Genomic DNA, 15,623 nt, shown 5'->3' on the forward strand with positions numbered 1-15,623 from the left:
ACCCCTGTGCTCGCCTGCTACTCAGGGGAAGCCCGCTGCAGCAGTGGCCAGAGCTTGCACAACTCAACTACAAGTCCCAGCATTCCACGCGCTGGCACGCGTCGGGGGGGATGGGACCACAAGTACCAGCAGGCTTCGCGCAGACGCAGGAACCACGAGTCCCAGAATGCACTGCTCGAGGCTTGCGCAGGGCCCTCCGGGACATGTAGTCGTCTATGGCGCTAATTCCTATTCATTAGACCGCAAAGAAAATGCAAATTCCTCGAACGGTCCACCAACGCGACTTTTCAGGGGCCAGTGAGACGCCTGAACGCGTGACAGAAAAGTAAGAAGTTTGGAGGCCAATCTGTGGCGCGGATGCAGGACCCGTGCGCATGCCCGGCGGTCGTCGGCGCCAGCCCAGCGCGCGCTGGAGACTCCGAGCGGCAGTCCTCGCCCTCGCGCCCCGCCCCGTCTCCGGTTCCCCCTCCCGGTGAGCCTGCGCAGATGGTGCAGGGCGGAGGGCCGCGGGGAGGGACTCGCGGCGCCTGCGCAGAGCGGCGGCTTCTCTCGCGAGGACGGACGCCATTATCGCATCTCCCCGACAAACACCACGAGAATTCCGCAGCCCACACGGTAATTGCAGCTCCCGCAGCCGGTCGCGTCTCCACCTCCCCCTTCCCGCGGGGCGAGAGCGAGAGCGAGATCTCCCCTCCTCCCTCCTCCCTGCGCCCTCCTCCGGCCGCGGCGCCCGCGCCGCCGCCCCCGCCCCCCCGACAAGGCGACCGGCCCCAACGGCCCGCCGTCCTGTGCACCCCCGTCTTAGCCCTGTCAAGCATCCTGCCCGCCGCGCTTCAGCGCACCCGCACTTGGCTCCGGCCCCCCATCCCCCGGCCCGCCGCCCCCGCCGTCGCAGTGCGCGGGGTCGGTCGCGGAGCGGGCCTCCCTTCCGGGACCAGGCCCGCAAGAGCAGCGTCCGGCCGCGGGCGGGCGGGGTGGGGTCGTGCTGCTGTTACTGCGGTGTAGCCGCTCCGGGTCGTGAGCCCACGGGCGGGCAGGCGGCTAGGCGGCTCCCCCCGAGAGGCCGGAGGCCGCGGACGCGGGGACAGCGGCTGCGGGCGGAAGTGCGGGAGGCGGCTGTTTTCGCTGGGCGGGCGGCGGGCCCGGGTGAGGGGCGGCCCCGGGGACCCCTGCCCGGTGCTCGGAATCTCCGAGCCGCCGGTAACGTTAACTCCGTGTGTTTAAAGCTCCTTTCCCGCTCTTTGGCGATTAAAATAAGCGTATTCTCCTGGGACGTCGGGTCCTGTCGCGGCTCCAATTTTGAGAAAGCGGATGCCGTGTGTGGGTCCAGTGCTGCGGCCGGTCCCGCCAGCGTTTCCAGCGCTTTTCATCGCGGCGGTCCGGTCAGGTGGACAGGGAGGTGGCTGCGGCCCACGGAGGGAAGGGGCTTCCCTGGGACACACGGCCAGGTTTGAACGCGATCTGTCCCAAGTCCATGTTCTGAAAAAATTGCACACGTTTGATACTTAAATAAAGTAATGCCACAAGTGTCAGTGGAAAACTAAAACAACAGCCCCCACCGCACCTCCCAGTTCCACTGCTCCAAGACTTTATCTTTTTGCTGTTTCTTGAGGAAGTTCTTCGTAGCTAAAAATAATAAGCTGGCACTTTCCTGGTTTTATACATTCCTGACTTGCTGTTAACAGATAGGATGACTGACTTTTTCATATCGCATCTCACCTCTATCCTCTGAATTCACTATGTTCAGTTAGTTCAGATTGTTTATAACTAAGCAGATATTACTTCACAGCCAGGTAGTCTGTTTCCCCTGTTATACGGGTTTTTGCTTTTTTCTGTTGTTGGTGATGGCCTTTCTTTTTCTTTGCGCTGTCTATTCTTGTTGACTCTACCTTTTATTAATTTTTTTTTTTACTGTTCCCTGAGGCATGTGGGATCTTAGTTCTCTGGGGCTTGAACCGGTACCCCCTGCAATGGAAGCATGGAGTCTCAACCACCGGACTGCTAGGGAAGTCCAACTTTACCTTGTTTTAGATTCTGAAGGATGGCACTAAACTCTCTTACCGTCCCCGTCCCCAGCCTTGTGGTGTTCTTTTTCTAATCTGGATTGTTTACTCCTTAGACCAGCAGCGGTGTCATCCTGACATTTTCTTTTACTGTGCACCTGAGTTTGTTCAGGTCTCATGTTTTAATCTTGACTTCCTTTATTTCAATGAGCACCTACTGCCAAGTAGCCTTATTCCTTTTGGATAACTCTTCAGGATCCTCTTTGGTGTTAGGACATTTCTGGAATTCCCCCAAAATGTAGAGTCCTACTCTGACTGCTTTCTGACTCTGGGGACTTGTCCTTCAGCTCTGGAATTTGAAAGTCTCTTGTGTCACTTGAGAATGTCTTCTGCTCTGCTTTTGTGGTGGTTTAGTCGCTAAGTTGTGTCCGACTCTTGTGACCCCATGGACTGTAGCCTGCCAGGCTCCTCTGTCCATGGGACTCTCCAGGCAAGAATACTGGAGTGGATTGCTATTTCCTTCTCCAGCTCTGCTTTTACTCTTCTGTTTTAGGAGTTTCTGTTAGTTTGATGATGGACATCTTGGATTAATCCTCCGAATCTTCTGTCATTATCCTCTTCCTGTGTCATCTTATTCTTGTATCTGGGATAGAAACATTTATCCTCCAATCCTACTTTAAAATTTTTTATTTCCACAAAGTTTAATTTCTAAGGATTTATAATGTTCCTTTTTCATAATAACGTATTGTTTGATGAATGTATTATCTCCTTGACTGAAGATACTAGTAAGGATTTTTTTAGTTCCCTTTTGTTCTCTGATTTCTTGTGTCCTATTGTGTCACTGTTTTCCTCTTTTTAAAAAGGCTGGCTTTTTGCTTTGTGTGGCAAGTACTCTTCAAATACTGGTAATTGTTGTTGTCTAAGGCCAGAGGAAGCAGGCAGAGAACTTGTGAGTTTGGGGGGCTGATTTTTTTGGTCGCATCCGCATGGTGGCTTATGGAATTTTTGTTCCCCAATCAGGGATTGAACCTGGGCCCACAGCAGTGAAAGCATGGTGTCCTGACCTCTGGACCACCGGGGAATTCCCCTGTGGGACTACTTTTGAAAATGTGCAGGTTTCCTATTGAGTTTTGGGGAACTTTTTGTTGTGCTGGGACCTCAAATGCCAGAAGGCAGATTTTCTCTGGGCCTCTCAGCTTAAGGAAGATGCCTTTGATTGGGGGCTGCTCCACTTGGTCTAGGGAGGGCCCTTGTACAGCTCTTCGTACGGGACCTGACTTCCATGTGCAGGCACAACCCTTGCCCTCTCCTGGTCTGGAGTCCTGGCCTTTATAGGCTTGGAGGCCTCCTTTGTTGTATCCACTCCTGTGTGCTCCGATTACTGTTTCCTCTTCCCCCATTAATCTTTCTGGTCTGCCAGAAATTTGCAGAATCTCTTGCACATCTTATCTTCTTTCTTGTGGATTTATTATATGATACTAAAAGTCACTTTAATAGGATGAGCAGAGTTCACCTCTGAGGCCAGTTGCTCTGTGTGAGTAGGTATTCCAGCATCACTTCTCATCACCCTGCTCTCCTGCCTCCCCTTGGCTGGTAACGAATGCCCGGCGGCAGCGGGATGACTGGCCAAATCTTGGTCCCCGTGGGCTCCTCCTCTGCATTGCACTTGTGGGCGGATGGTGTTTGTTCCCACTGGATTTTCTCCTGGCTCCAGAGCCATGGAAGGGTGCCAGGCTTAGCTGGGGAATGCCAGCCATAGACGGTGTTAGAGCAAAGATTGTGGTTTTAGCCTCTGCAGGGGGCTTGTATCAGTGGGCCAGAGTTAAGGATTGCCTCTAGGCAAGCGGTGATTACTGTGCTTGGTGTAACCTTGATGCATTTTAGTTGATTGTCCTTGGAAAGCTATGAATAGTGAAATACACCAGTTGTGTTTGCCAGGGCCTTGCTAGTGGAGGCATTGCCATCACTGGGCATTTGTGAGAAACATGGACTCTCAAGCCCTTTCCAGATGTATGGAATCAATCTGCAGCTTTATAAACTTATCCTTTTGAAGGAACTTTAGATTTACAGAAAAGTCACAAGAATAGTTCAGGAGCTTCCCTGTGCCCTTTACCCACTTCCCTTAACATTGATACCTTACATTATTAGATATCCTCATGAAAATCAGAAACTTAACATTGTCACACAGTACTGTTAGCTCAAATGTGGACCTTGTGAACTTCATCAGTTTTCTACTAATGTCCTTTTTCTGTTTCAGGATCTAATCCAGGACCTCACTCTGCATTTAGTTGTCATGTCTCCTTTAGTCTCTTCCAATTTGGGATGTTTACACATCTCTCCCAAAATGTTTATAAATTACAAAGGAAGAATTATAACCTCACAGTGGAAAAACCTGGCATCTCCAGTAATAAGACATAATGATATCACGTTCCCTGATGATATGCATTGAGAAAAACGCATACATGAAGTCTGATCATGAGAAAACCCAAATTGAGGCACATGCGCCAGAATCTTGACTAGTGTGCCTCAGAAACGTTCCAGGTGTGGAAAGATAGCAAAAGATTCAGAATTTGCAAGTTAAAAGATTGTCAGGTATAGTACATGCACTTGCTGAAGAAATACTTCTATGCTAGATGGTCCACAAGGAGCTAAGAGAGAAAGACCCACCAGTCTTGTTTGCTGCTGCTGCTGCTGCTGCTAAGTCACTTCAGTCGTGTCTGACTCTGTGTGACCCCGTAGACGGCAGCCCACCAGGCTCCCCCGTCCCTGGGATTCTCCAGGCAAGAACACTGGAGTGGGTTGCCATTTCCTTCTCCAGTGCATGAAAGTGAAAAGTGAAAGTGAAGTTGCTCAGTCATGTCTGACTCTTAGCGACCCCATGGACTGCAGCCTACCAGGCTCCTCCATCCATGGGATTTTCCAGGCAAGAGTACTGGAGTGGGGTGCCATTGCCTTCTCCACCAGCCTTGTTTGGTGGGTGGTAAATGGTCTGCCTAGTGCAGGCTCTAGGTGAGTCTGTGTAAACAGCTCATTGATAACACCCTTATAGCTTACTAGCCTTAGTTTTTCTTTACGATCTCATCTACGCTATAAATTCTGAAGACTTTAGCTATACAGTTAAATACATGATATCATAATGCCAGACTGACTTTAAAATATCCTGTGACTTTACCACTTTTAACTATTTAAATCTGGAAAAAATAAGCATTTTCTCATTTTGAAGAAAGGAGTTCTGCGGGTAATGTGTGTTAAGGTTCTTATTGAGAATGTCTTAGAAAAATGTGTAAAAAGCCCTTCCTTTCCAAGAGGGGGATAAAGATCATTATTGTGTCCTCTGACTTCACATACTCCATGGTCAGAAGAACAAAAGCACATAGTGAATTGTTCACTGTAAGTGCCCTGAACTATTCTGAAATGTAGAGTTCGAAGGAATTTGACAGCATCTCTTAGGTCCTGTGGTTGCAAGTTGCTCTTAAAAAGTGACACATGCTTCTTATTCGGGGATAGAACCTGGAGCTCACTTAACAGCTCAGAAGACTAGACTCCTAGCATCAACCCTCCTTTCAGAGTACTTTTAAGAATTCTCAGCCCTTTGGTTTCTCACTTTTGTGTAGTTTGTGAAACCAGTTTAAAATGAGAGCTGTAGCTAATCATCTCTTCTTATGCCATCTGCCTTTCTGTCGGCTCTATCTGTGCCCGGCCTACCTCCTGGGAAGATGGGGCTGTCTTCAGATCTAAAGGGCATGCTCTTGACCCCGTCTCATCCCCTACCCTCCCCGCCCCAGCCAAGCATCCTTTCACCATAATAGTACGTCTTCCCGGGTATGTCTAAGGAGGCTGAGCTTGGGATGACCGCCCAGAGCCTGCCCCTGCTTGAAACCCGTGGATGCTTTTGAATTAAACTGTGATGGAAACCTTAACTTCCCAAGCAGATAGCACACCCGAAGCATTGTGGAAGTCACCTGAAATGATTCCATTTTTGAATTAAATTCTTTGTGTTTTTCACATCTACCCATTGTCAAGGACCGTCTGATTTGATTTTATGTTTTGGACCACCTGCCTTCATGGTGGGGTGAACAGTGAGATGGCCTTGTCTTTATAGTGACCCACATACTGGGGTGGGGGGATGTCGTGATGGTGCTGACCGCTGCCCCAGACAGGTGACCCATAAGGTTGGATTGCTGACAATACATAGATGGTGGAAGAATGAAATCCATCAGCAAAGGCCAGAGAAGGTGAAGAGATGAGAACAGGTAGAGAGGTGAGGGGAGCGTCTGTGGAAGGTGACTATACTTCCCTTGTGCTGAGTCCTTCTGTGTTAGCGTTTAGAGTAGTTGAGTGCGGGGAATGCTCTGAAAGAGTGAGTGGGCAGGAAGAGCCCAGGTAGGAGGGGTGGGTGGGGGTGGAGTGGTGTCGAGAAGCTGGGGACTGCGCTGAGTGGCTTGGGGCAGAGCCCTGTACTGACAAACCTTTTGTAATAAAGATTTACATTGTGTGCTACAAAGAATGCCGCTTCTGGTCTCTAGTGATTTTTCCTTTCTCTTAATGATGGAAAGTCATCAAATAACTTGAAGCAGAATTACACCTTTCTAAAGTAGCAGTGGGTTTGGATAAACTGGCAGGGAAAACTTGGTGCTGGCATTTCCTTGTTGGTGTGAACTGTGTGTCCCTTGAGTGTGCTAAGAGCCCCAGGCACCTTGATCTTCCTGGATGGAGCGGGGACAACTCAGGCTGGGTGCCAGCTGTCACCACCAAGTACACCCTGTGGTAGCATTGGCAGGTGGGCTGCAGGATGGGACAGCCTGCTGCTACACTGTCCTGGGAGCGCTCGTGGCTGGAGCCAGGGTGGACCTCAGGATCAGGTGCTGTGGCACGCTGCCTTCTCTGCTGGGATCTTCTGCAAACACACCTCGTAATTCACGACCTCTCCAACTACCCCCTTCTCCCCACCCTGATTTTGACTGAATCTGTCCCAGGCTAGGTGTCCTGTTCACCAGCGAAGAGGCACGAACACAGTTTGTAGTTATGTGGCCTTCTGGTTTTGAAATGAAACACTTGATGGATTTTTTAAGGTTTGCAGGATTCAACTAACACATTTTTTTGTGGAAAAAAAAATGGCTTTAATATTTTTTACATTATTTTAAATTTGTGTGATTTAAGTTTATGTAATTCAGGTGTGTATAAAATGCAGTCCTACTGTGTTAGGAGAGAGGAGGTTGAAGGGGTGCAGGAGGATGAAAGCCAAGTATGCTGCCTGCGCTCCCTCCATGCCAAGCGTCAGTAAAACACTCCACTCCCCTGGCTTCACTGGTCCTCACGGCTTCTCCTGGGATCATTCAAGAGCTCAGGAAGCCTGCTTTTCCTCTTTGGGATTTCTGTAGATGTGCTGTAACCTGAAGCAGAAATTGCTCCTTCCAGCCAATAGTAGGTGAAGCAGGCAGAGTCAGTTCAGGCTGGAGCACCCTCAGGAAGCCACCATCATTTTTCTGCTTCTCAGTAAAAGTTCCTGTTTCTTTATTCCCCCGTCTCAGTCTCCAGGCAGTTTTAAGAGTCTAGAGGTGCCACTGCTGATGTTAAATGCTCTGCTCCAGAGAAGTCGACAGACTTTTTGTAAGGGACTGGATGAGTAAACAGTTCTGGCTTTGGGGTCCTTCCCAACCACTCAACTCTGCCTTTGCAGAAGCCAAAGTAGACGTGGCTATTTTCCAATAAAACTTTTTTACAAAAACTAACTGCTGGTGGGGCCTGCCTCTCAGACTGTGGTCTGTGACTCCAGACACTGTGCTAATGCAGGTGGAAGATGTCCAGGCGGGGAGTCAGTAACACTGAGCTGATGGTGAGGGGTGCTCCCACTGGGTCCCTCTCTGCACAGGCCACTCCTCCAGCAGCTGTGCCCGTCACCACTGACTTGAAGGGTCTGGAGGTTTTATTTTGGAAAAATCTACGCGGAGAGAAAAGTCAGAGGCAGCCCTGCTGAAGTATAATTGGTGTCAGATGAGAGCGCATCTTTCTGTACTTAGCACTGTTCTTTGAAACAAAAGCCTTAGCAACTCTTCATAGGAACTGGGTTTGGATTTTTTTCAGGCTTGAAAGTTGTAAGAATAGTACAAATGATTATGATGTAGTCTTCTCTTAGGGCTTCAGATGCTAGTATTTTACATTTGCCCTATCCTTTCTCTTCTCTGCAACTCTTCTGTGTTTGTGCGTGAGTGTTTTTCTTTTTTCCCAAAACAGTTTAAGCTATAATGTCCTGTTAACCTTAAACATTTAAGTGGCTGTTTCCTGCAAACAAGGGCATTCTCTTTTATAACCACAGTACAGTGTTCAAGGCTAACAGAGTCTTATCAAGAGAACATGCTGGTCATAGCTAACACCCTTTTCCAAAAACCCAAGAGCGACTACATATAGACATCACCAGATGGTCAGTACCGAAACCAGATTGATTATGTTCTTTGGAACCGAAGATGGAGAAGCTCTATATGGTCAGTAAAAACAAGACCTGGAGCTGACTGTGGCTCAGATCATGAGCTCCTTATTGGAAAATTCAGGCTTAAATTGAAGTAGGGAAAACCACTAGGCCATTCGGGTATGACCTGACTCAAATGCCTTGAGTTAGATATGACCTAACTCAAATACAGTGGAAGTGACAAATAGATTCAAGGGATTAGATCTGATAGAGTGCCTGAAGAACTATGGACAGAAGCATGTAGCATTGTACAGGAGGCAGATATGAAAACCACCCAAAGAAAAAGAAGTGCAACAAGGCAAAATGGTTGTCTGAGGAAGCCTTACAAATAGCCGAGGAAAGGAGAGAAGTGAAAGGCGGGGAGAAAGGGAAAGATACAGCCATCTGAATGCAGAGTTCCAGAGAATAGCAAGGAGAGAGAAGAAGTCCTTAAATGAACAATGCAAAGAAACACAGGAAAAACAGTAGGATGGAAAAGATTGGAGATCTCTTCAAGAAAATTAGAGATACCAGGGGAACATTTCATGCAAGGATGGGCACAGTAAGGACAGAAATGACAAGGACTTAACAGAAGCAGAAGAGATTAAGAAGAAGGGGTGAGAATACATAAGAACTATACAAAAAATGTCTCAATGACCTGGATAACCACAATGGAGGTTAGACATCCTGGAATGCGAAGTCAAGTGAGCCTTAGGAAGCATCACTATGAACAAAGCTAGTGGAGGTGATGAAATTCCAGCTGAGCTATTTCAAATCTTAAAAGATGATGCTGTTAAAGTGCTGCACTCAATATGTCAGCAAATTTGGGAAACTCATCAGTGGCCACAGGGCTGGAAAAGGTCAGTTTTCATTCCAATCCCAAAGAAGAGCAATGCCAAAGAATGCTCAAACTACTCTGCATTTGCACTCATTTCACATGCTAGCAAGATAATGCCCCAAATTCTTCAACACTATGTGAACTGAGAAATTCCAGATATACAGGCTGGGTTTATAAAAGGCAGAGGAGACAAATCAAATTGCCAACATTCATTGGATCATAGAGAAAGCAAGGGAATTTCAGAAAAACATCTACTTCTGTTTCATTGACTACATTAAAGCTTTAGACTGTGAAGATCACAACAAACTGTTGAGAATTCTTAAAGAGACAAGAGTACCAGACCACCTTACCTGTCTCTTGAAAAACCTGTATGCAGGTCAAGAAGCAATAGTTAGAACCAGACATGAAACAACAGACTGGTTCAAAATTGGGAAAGGAGTGCATCAAGGCTGTATATCGTTACCCTGCTTATGGAACTTATATGCAGAATACATCATGTGAGATGCTGGGCTGGATGAATCAACAAGCTGGAATCAAAATTGCCGGGAGAAATATCAATAACCTCAGATATGCAGATGATACCACTCTAATGGCAGAAAGTGAGGAACTAAAGAGCCTTTTGATGAGGGTGAAAGAAGAGGGTGAAAAGCTGGCTGAAAACTCAGCATTCAAAATACTAAGATCATGGCATCCGATCCCATCACTTCATGGCAAATAGAAGGGTAAAGAGTGGAAACAGTGACAGATTTTGTTTTCTTGAGCTCCAAAGTCACTCTGGATGGTGACTGCAGCCACGAAATTAAAAGACACCCCTTGGAAGAAAAACTATGATAAACCTAGACAGCGAATTAAAAAAACAAAAACATCACTTGGCCGACAAAGGTCTGTATAGTCAAAGCTATGGTTTTTCCGTAGTCAAAGCTATGGTTTTTCTGGTAGTCATGTACAGATGTGAGAGGTGGACCATAAAGAGGGCTGAGCTCCAAAGAATTGATGCTTTGAGTAGTGGTGCTGGAGCAGACTCATGAGAGTTTCTTGGAGTGCATGGAGATCAAGCCAGTCAGCCCTGAAGGAAATCAACTCTGAATGTTCTTTGGAAAGACTGATGCTGAAGCTGAAGAGTTGGGCACGACTTAGTGACTGAACAACAACAGTTTTCAAAATTAGGAATCTCATCGATGCAGCTGTGTTATCTAAGCAACAGATCTACTTCAGATTTTGCTTTTTACTGATTATCCCAGTAATGTCCACTCCTTTTTTTTGTTGTTGGCCGCACAGTGCAGCCCGTGGGATCTTAGTTCCCCCACTGGGGGTAGAACCTGTGCCCCTTGCCCTGGGAGCGCACAGCCTTAACTGGACCACCAGGGATGTCCCATTATGTCCTTTTTTTTTTTTTTTAAAGCAAAAGAGAAAGGGGCTCTTTTAATAACTTTGGATATATTTTCCCCAAGAATATTTGCCCTGGCCGATATGATCACAAATTAGGCACCATACTCCTTACAAACTGAAAATTTAATAGCATCAAAAGCGTGCATGTTTATTGTTGACAGAAATAACCTTGAATCATTTCCATCTGCTGTTCTGTTTGAGAGAGGGAGGGGAGGCTGTGAGTAGAGGTCAGAGACAGAATACCAGGCTGTTTCTAAGGTCTCCACAGACCACTGGTTGCACATGCAGATGTGGTGGGATTGTGAAGTGCTAGAGTTGCGTACCCAGAAAAATAACATTACCTTACTTGGTGGCATTTGCTAGGTTTATGAGAAGTTCTCTGAGGTCACTCTCTAGTATATATAGTCCTGTTGGCTTGGGTAAGGGTTATTTTGGGGGGCTGCTTCTGTTCAGTGGTGGACCCTTTTATTTATCAAAGTGTAGTTGACCCTTAAACAATGTGGGGTTGGGGAGCCAGCCTTCATGTAGTGGAAAATCGGAGTGTAGCTTGCAGTAGGCTGTCCATATCCATGCCTCTGCATCCTCGGATTCAACCAGCTGCAGCTCCTGCAGTGCCGTAGGGTTTACTGTTGAAAAAAGTCAAGAGGTTAGGGTGCTTAAGCCTACAGATCCCATATATTGATACAGTCCTGCATCTTTGGCTGATGTCATATTTTATGTTATCAGAGTAATACTTCACAGTGTAAGCTGTTTAGTAGCTACCAGGGAAGAATTAAAATTTTAGGGCATTAGGTATGTAGCAAGATATGTGTAGACCTCTGTAGTGTATTTACATTTATTGTTGGCAGTTAGTGAATCAAGTAAGAGTTGCTTTTAATTGCTTTTATGGTTTATTTTATAGCAGACATTATCTGAAATTCACTTTAACGTGTGTGTGGTTCTTAGGCTTTCTTTTTAGAGCTGTAATTCCTGAAGGCAGTAGCTGACAGAGTGTGGGCCCCAGAACCCTGGGGATGTCCTGGAGACCTTCCCAGCTGTGAGAGTAGTTTTCATAATGATTGTCAAGAGGTCATTTGCCTTTTTTTGCTGACATTTAGACCGAGTCCCCGAGCTGCAGGGATTCTTCACTGCTGTGCAATTCGGAAAAGCCATTCTCACCTAAGAATGTCCTTGATGAAGCAATAAAAATCATTCATTTTGTTAAATCTCAGCCCTGAGTAGAGCCGCTTTCAGTACTCTGTAACAAAACAGGATGTGTGTGGAGAGTGCTTCTGCCTTCGGAGTTGGAAAGTTGTTTGGAGGACAGGCCCTTCTGCAATTACTGGGTTGTTAGCTGAACCAGCCGCTCTTTTTCTTGGTCCACGGGAACAGACTAGTTGACATGTTACCAGTATTTCTTACTAAGTAGCCAGTTAGCCTGTGACTGCAAGGAAAGCAGCTAACCCTACTGCCAGTGGTAACATTTGCGCTTCCAACTGGAACTGGAATTTCAGAAAGCTTTGTCTGCCACTGTGAGCCTGCAGCTTCCTAATATGTCAAGACTTTTCTGATGAGATCATTGCTGATACTAAGGAATGTGATGCTTTAGATAATCTGTAATAAACAACATTTGGAAGATCTGCCTAACTCACTGAGCCAGTATTTTCCAGATGACCAAATCAGACCTGGGTCAGTGTCCATTTCAAGTGCAAGACAGATCAGTGGATTTTAAAGTAATAACGTAAAGAAAAGTTCACCAGTGAGGTTTTAGATTCCTCACCGCAGCTTGCCTTCAGGGAGAAATAAAGCCCTTGGCGAGTGTGCTGGGGTTGATTACAGAGCGCTTCTGCCGCTACCTGAACACGTGGCTCGGGTGCACCACCCCTCCCAGCTGCGCCTCTGGTGGGGCTGCCTCTTTCTCTGCAGCAACAGATGGGAGAACCTAGTTGTTTTCCAGTAAGTCTGACATCGAAGAAATTTGTAGAAATGCAAAACTGGGTCTCTCTTCTTGCTAAGGTTTTGCTTTCATTATTTTGGGAACTCTAGTAATTTTTGGTTAAAAAAAAAAGTTTTTTGTGTTAATATGTATTGTATCGATTTTTGTAATTTTTAGATGAATAAAGTGTTCACATATTTTCTGTTCTAATCTCCGAGATGGGGATGTTGTTAGACACACGTCCATGAGCACGGGCTCACCAGCTTTCAGAGGGGAGGGGCTGCTGAGAGCAGTGCGTCTCGACGGAGGACTGCGGTGCTGTGGGAGCAGCTTGAAGCCGGCCACTTCCCTTTCTTGCCTTAGTTTGTATGGGGAGGTTTATCCATTTTGGGAAGTGTGACTGGAAGTGGCCAGTTTAATCAAATGTGATAATTGTAGGGGGAAGGACCTGCTGTCTGAGGCTAGTTTGACCTTCCTCTAATTTCATCGCTAGACGGCCTGTTGTGAAGAACTAGTGTGGCCTGGGTGTTCCTATGAATCAGTGCTTCTTCCCGATGATCTAGTACCCGACTGGTCGTTTATGGTCACATTTTCTCTTTCTTCCCTATTTCTCCTTTGCATCTTCCCCCTGCCAAAGCTGAGTCTTCTTCACATGTTTCGGTTTAATAAGAGTTGATTTCTTTGCTTGCTTCATTCTGGTTTTTAATTAATTTTTATTACTACATCTGTATTCAGACAGGTCTGACTGAGTGGAATGGTCTTTATTCTCTTGGAGGGGCCCTGTTTCTGAGCTTGAGGTTTTAACTGGGCACCACCTGGCCACTTCCTGGAGGAGATGGAGGTTGCTGCTCCGGTCTTCAAGGGGTGTGCACTTGGCCTTGCTGCTCAGGTGGGCAGAACAGAGCTGGTGCCAAGGTGGGGCAGTGGCTGGGGGACTGGGACCTGGGGGTGGGCTCACTGTCGAGCCTGGGGCTGGCAGATCCCACGACTCCTCTCCAAGACTTGTCTTTGGGGTCTTCTGTCTCTTATACTCATCAGGGACACTCCTGTCCCTCTGAGGACTGTTATCCGAGTATTTGGCGTCTGTAAAGGGAGGTTGGACTGGCACGGCGACTCCAGGGCCCCGCCAACGGTGCCCCACTTCCACCTGTGACTTCAGGGCGTGTGGGCCGCGTCTCTTCATATGATCGCTCTGCAGGGAGCTGATTGCTGGGAAATGGTTCTGGTGGAGCAGGGCCAGGTCACCACCCAGGGGTCAAAGCAGCTGCCTTGCACGCCTCCCCGGACGTAGCCTCCTACGGACAGGGTCCGCAGGTGCTTGTTCAGGGGCCAGTGGGAGAAACAGCTCTGCACAGTGTCTGCCCTAAAAACCCCAGATGTTGTGACGTCCCTGTTGGGATGACTGTGTGATGTAGTTCTCGTGGTGACTGAGGAAACCCAGGGTGGACACAGCGGGCTCTGCCTGGCTGCTTTTTCTTGATGCCTTTTTGTCGCGTGACAAGTGCTGCTGGGCTGCAGGCTTTCCTTTTCTCACCTTTACTGCTGACGCTATCACGTGTTCAATTACAGCAGCTCTTCCTTTTTTCCCTGTTCCAGTGGCCTTGTGGTTTTATTTTATACAGGTGTCCAAAATATTTAAAAACTAGAAAAATCGAAACTAAATGTACTGTTCTGTTTCTGCTAATGAACAACTGCTCCTGTCTGTCGTTGACAGTCCGCGAGCAGCTTGTATTTCTACTCTGAAACCTAACATGTTGTTCGTGTGCAATTCACAGTTATAAGCTAAACAGGTCTGTGACCTAGTTACACTTCAGTCATTGAAATGAGAGCCTAGTGCCGAGAACTCTGCAGACCTTACTGTGTGGTTTGTCAGCAGACGTGCCACCCTCCAGAGTTTTGTGCTGGGTGGGCAGCGGGGTGTCTCCCCAGGGCTCCCCCCCAGCCCCACTGCACTGACGTACATGGCGTGCCAGGCCCCATGCGGGGCACTGAGTGGGATGGTGAGGTTCCCGCCCAGGGGAGCTTGTCTTCCAGCAGGGGAGACAGATGCCAAACCAGACGGATGTTTCGCCTGTGTCGCAGGTTAGATGGAAGGGCCTTGTGATGAAGCAGGAACGGGCAGCCGGGAGATGGGTGCTGCTGGTGGGTGTGATGGGTGGGGTGTGACTGGGCGGAAGCGCAAGTGGACGGTGAAGGGTGAGAACTGGGCTGGTGTGTGCCCACCCGGCCGGGGTGGCCTCCTCAGATGGCAGAGTGAGGAGCCTTGGGTGGAGCCTGCAGGCACAGGGGAAGCCTGGCTGGTGCCAGGCGCCAGGCGCGCACCTCGAATGAGCGGGAAACCTTTGCTGGGCTTTAAGCAGACAGGGATGCTGAGATGGGCTTTCACGTGACCCGTAGCCTTTAAACAGGTATTGGTGGCAATTCTGGGCGAAGGCAGAGCAGGGAGACCCAGGTAGGGCCAGTGCATGGGTCCAGATATGCACTGATGAGGCCGGAGCGAGGGCAGCCGGAAGTTCTGCCTACAGGTCCATGAGAGGAGGAGAACCTCGCGTGGGTGGGGAGTCTGGAAGTGTGCGCAGGGGCGGGTTCAGTTTGGCCTCTTCACACTGAGACTGGAGGCCCAGAGGAGGTGGCCCGAAGGCCATTTGGCACGAGGATGCGAAGTTCTGGGACAGGTTGGAGGTGGAGTTGATTGTGAGCTGTGGGCAGGGAGACGGTGTTTCAGTGCCAGTGAGGAGCGGCCCAGGGCCGAGCTGGAGGGAGAGAGAGCCTGGCCCCCCAGCCTGGGAGGAGGAGCGCCCGCAGGGCAGGGCCAGGGGCAGGGGCACCAGAGGTCACGGCTGCGCACGCAGGCAGGCTGGGAGGGGGGTTTGAGGCAGGGTGGAAGAAAGCGCCCTTGTTTTTATCCAGATTTGATGTGGTTGGCTTCGTCTGTGTAGTTACTGGTTTGTTTTAGAGAAACTGTTTCCAGTGTAATAAGCACAATAAATAATACGTGCTTGTAGGAGGCTCAGCGGTCCAGAGGACAAAGGA

General features: G+C 48.4%; 1 protein-coding gene across 5 annotated transcripts in view; it reads left to right on the forward strand.

Annotated features, from left to right (window-relative positions):
- Positions 1–206: 206 nt before the first annotated feature.
- Positions 207–15,623, forward strand: part of BANP (BTG3 associated nuclear protein) — a 69,171-nt gene continuing 53,754 nt past the window's right edge. The window contains exon 1 of one of the 5 annotated variants that reach the window (XM_019979716.2): positions 207–615. In XM_019979716.2, the coding sequence (XP_019835275.2) occupies positions 358–615 (258 nt within the window). In that variant the 5' untranslated portion in view covers positions 207–357. Of the gene's footprint in view, positions 616–6,459; positions 14,673–15,623 lie in introns of those variants that run through there. The other 4 variants (XM_019979721.2, XM_019979719.2, XM_019979722.2 and 1 more) reach the window with 4 other exon arrangements.

Source organism: Bos indicus, chromosome 18 (genome assembly GCF_029378745.1).
Source record: "Bos indicus isolate NIAB-ARS_2022 breed Sahiwal x Tharparkar chromosome 18, NIAB-ARS_B.indTharparkar_mat_pri_1.0, whole genome shotgun sequence".
In the NCBI taxonomy this organism is placed as follows: Eukaryota; Metazoa; Chordata; class Mammalia; order Artiodactyla; family Bovidae; genus Bos; species Bos indicus.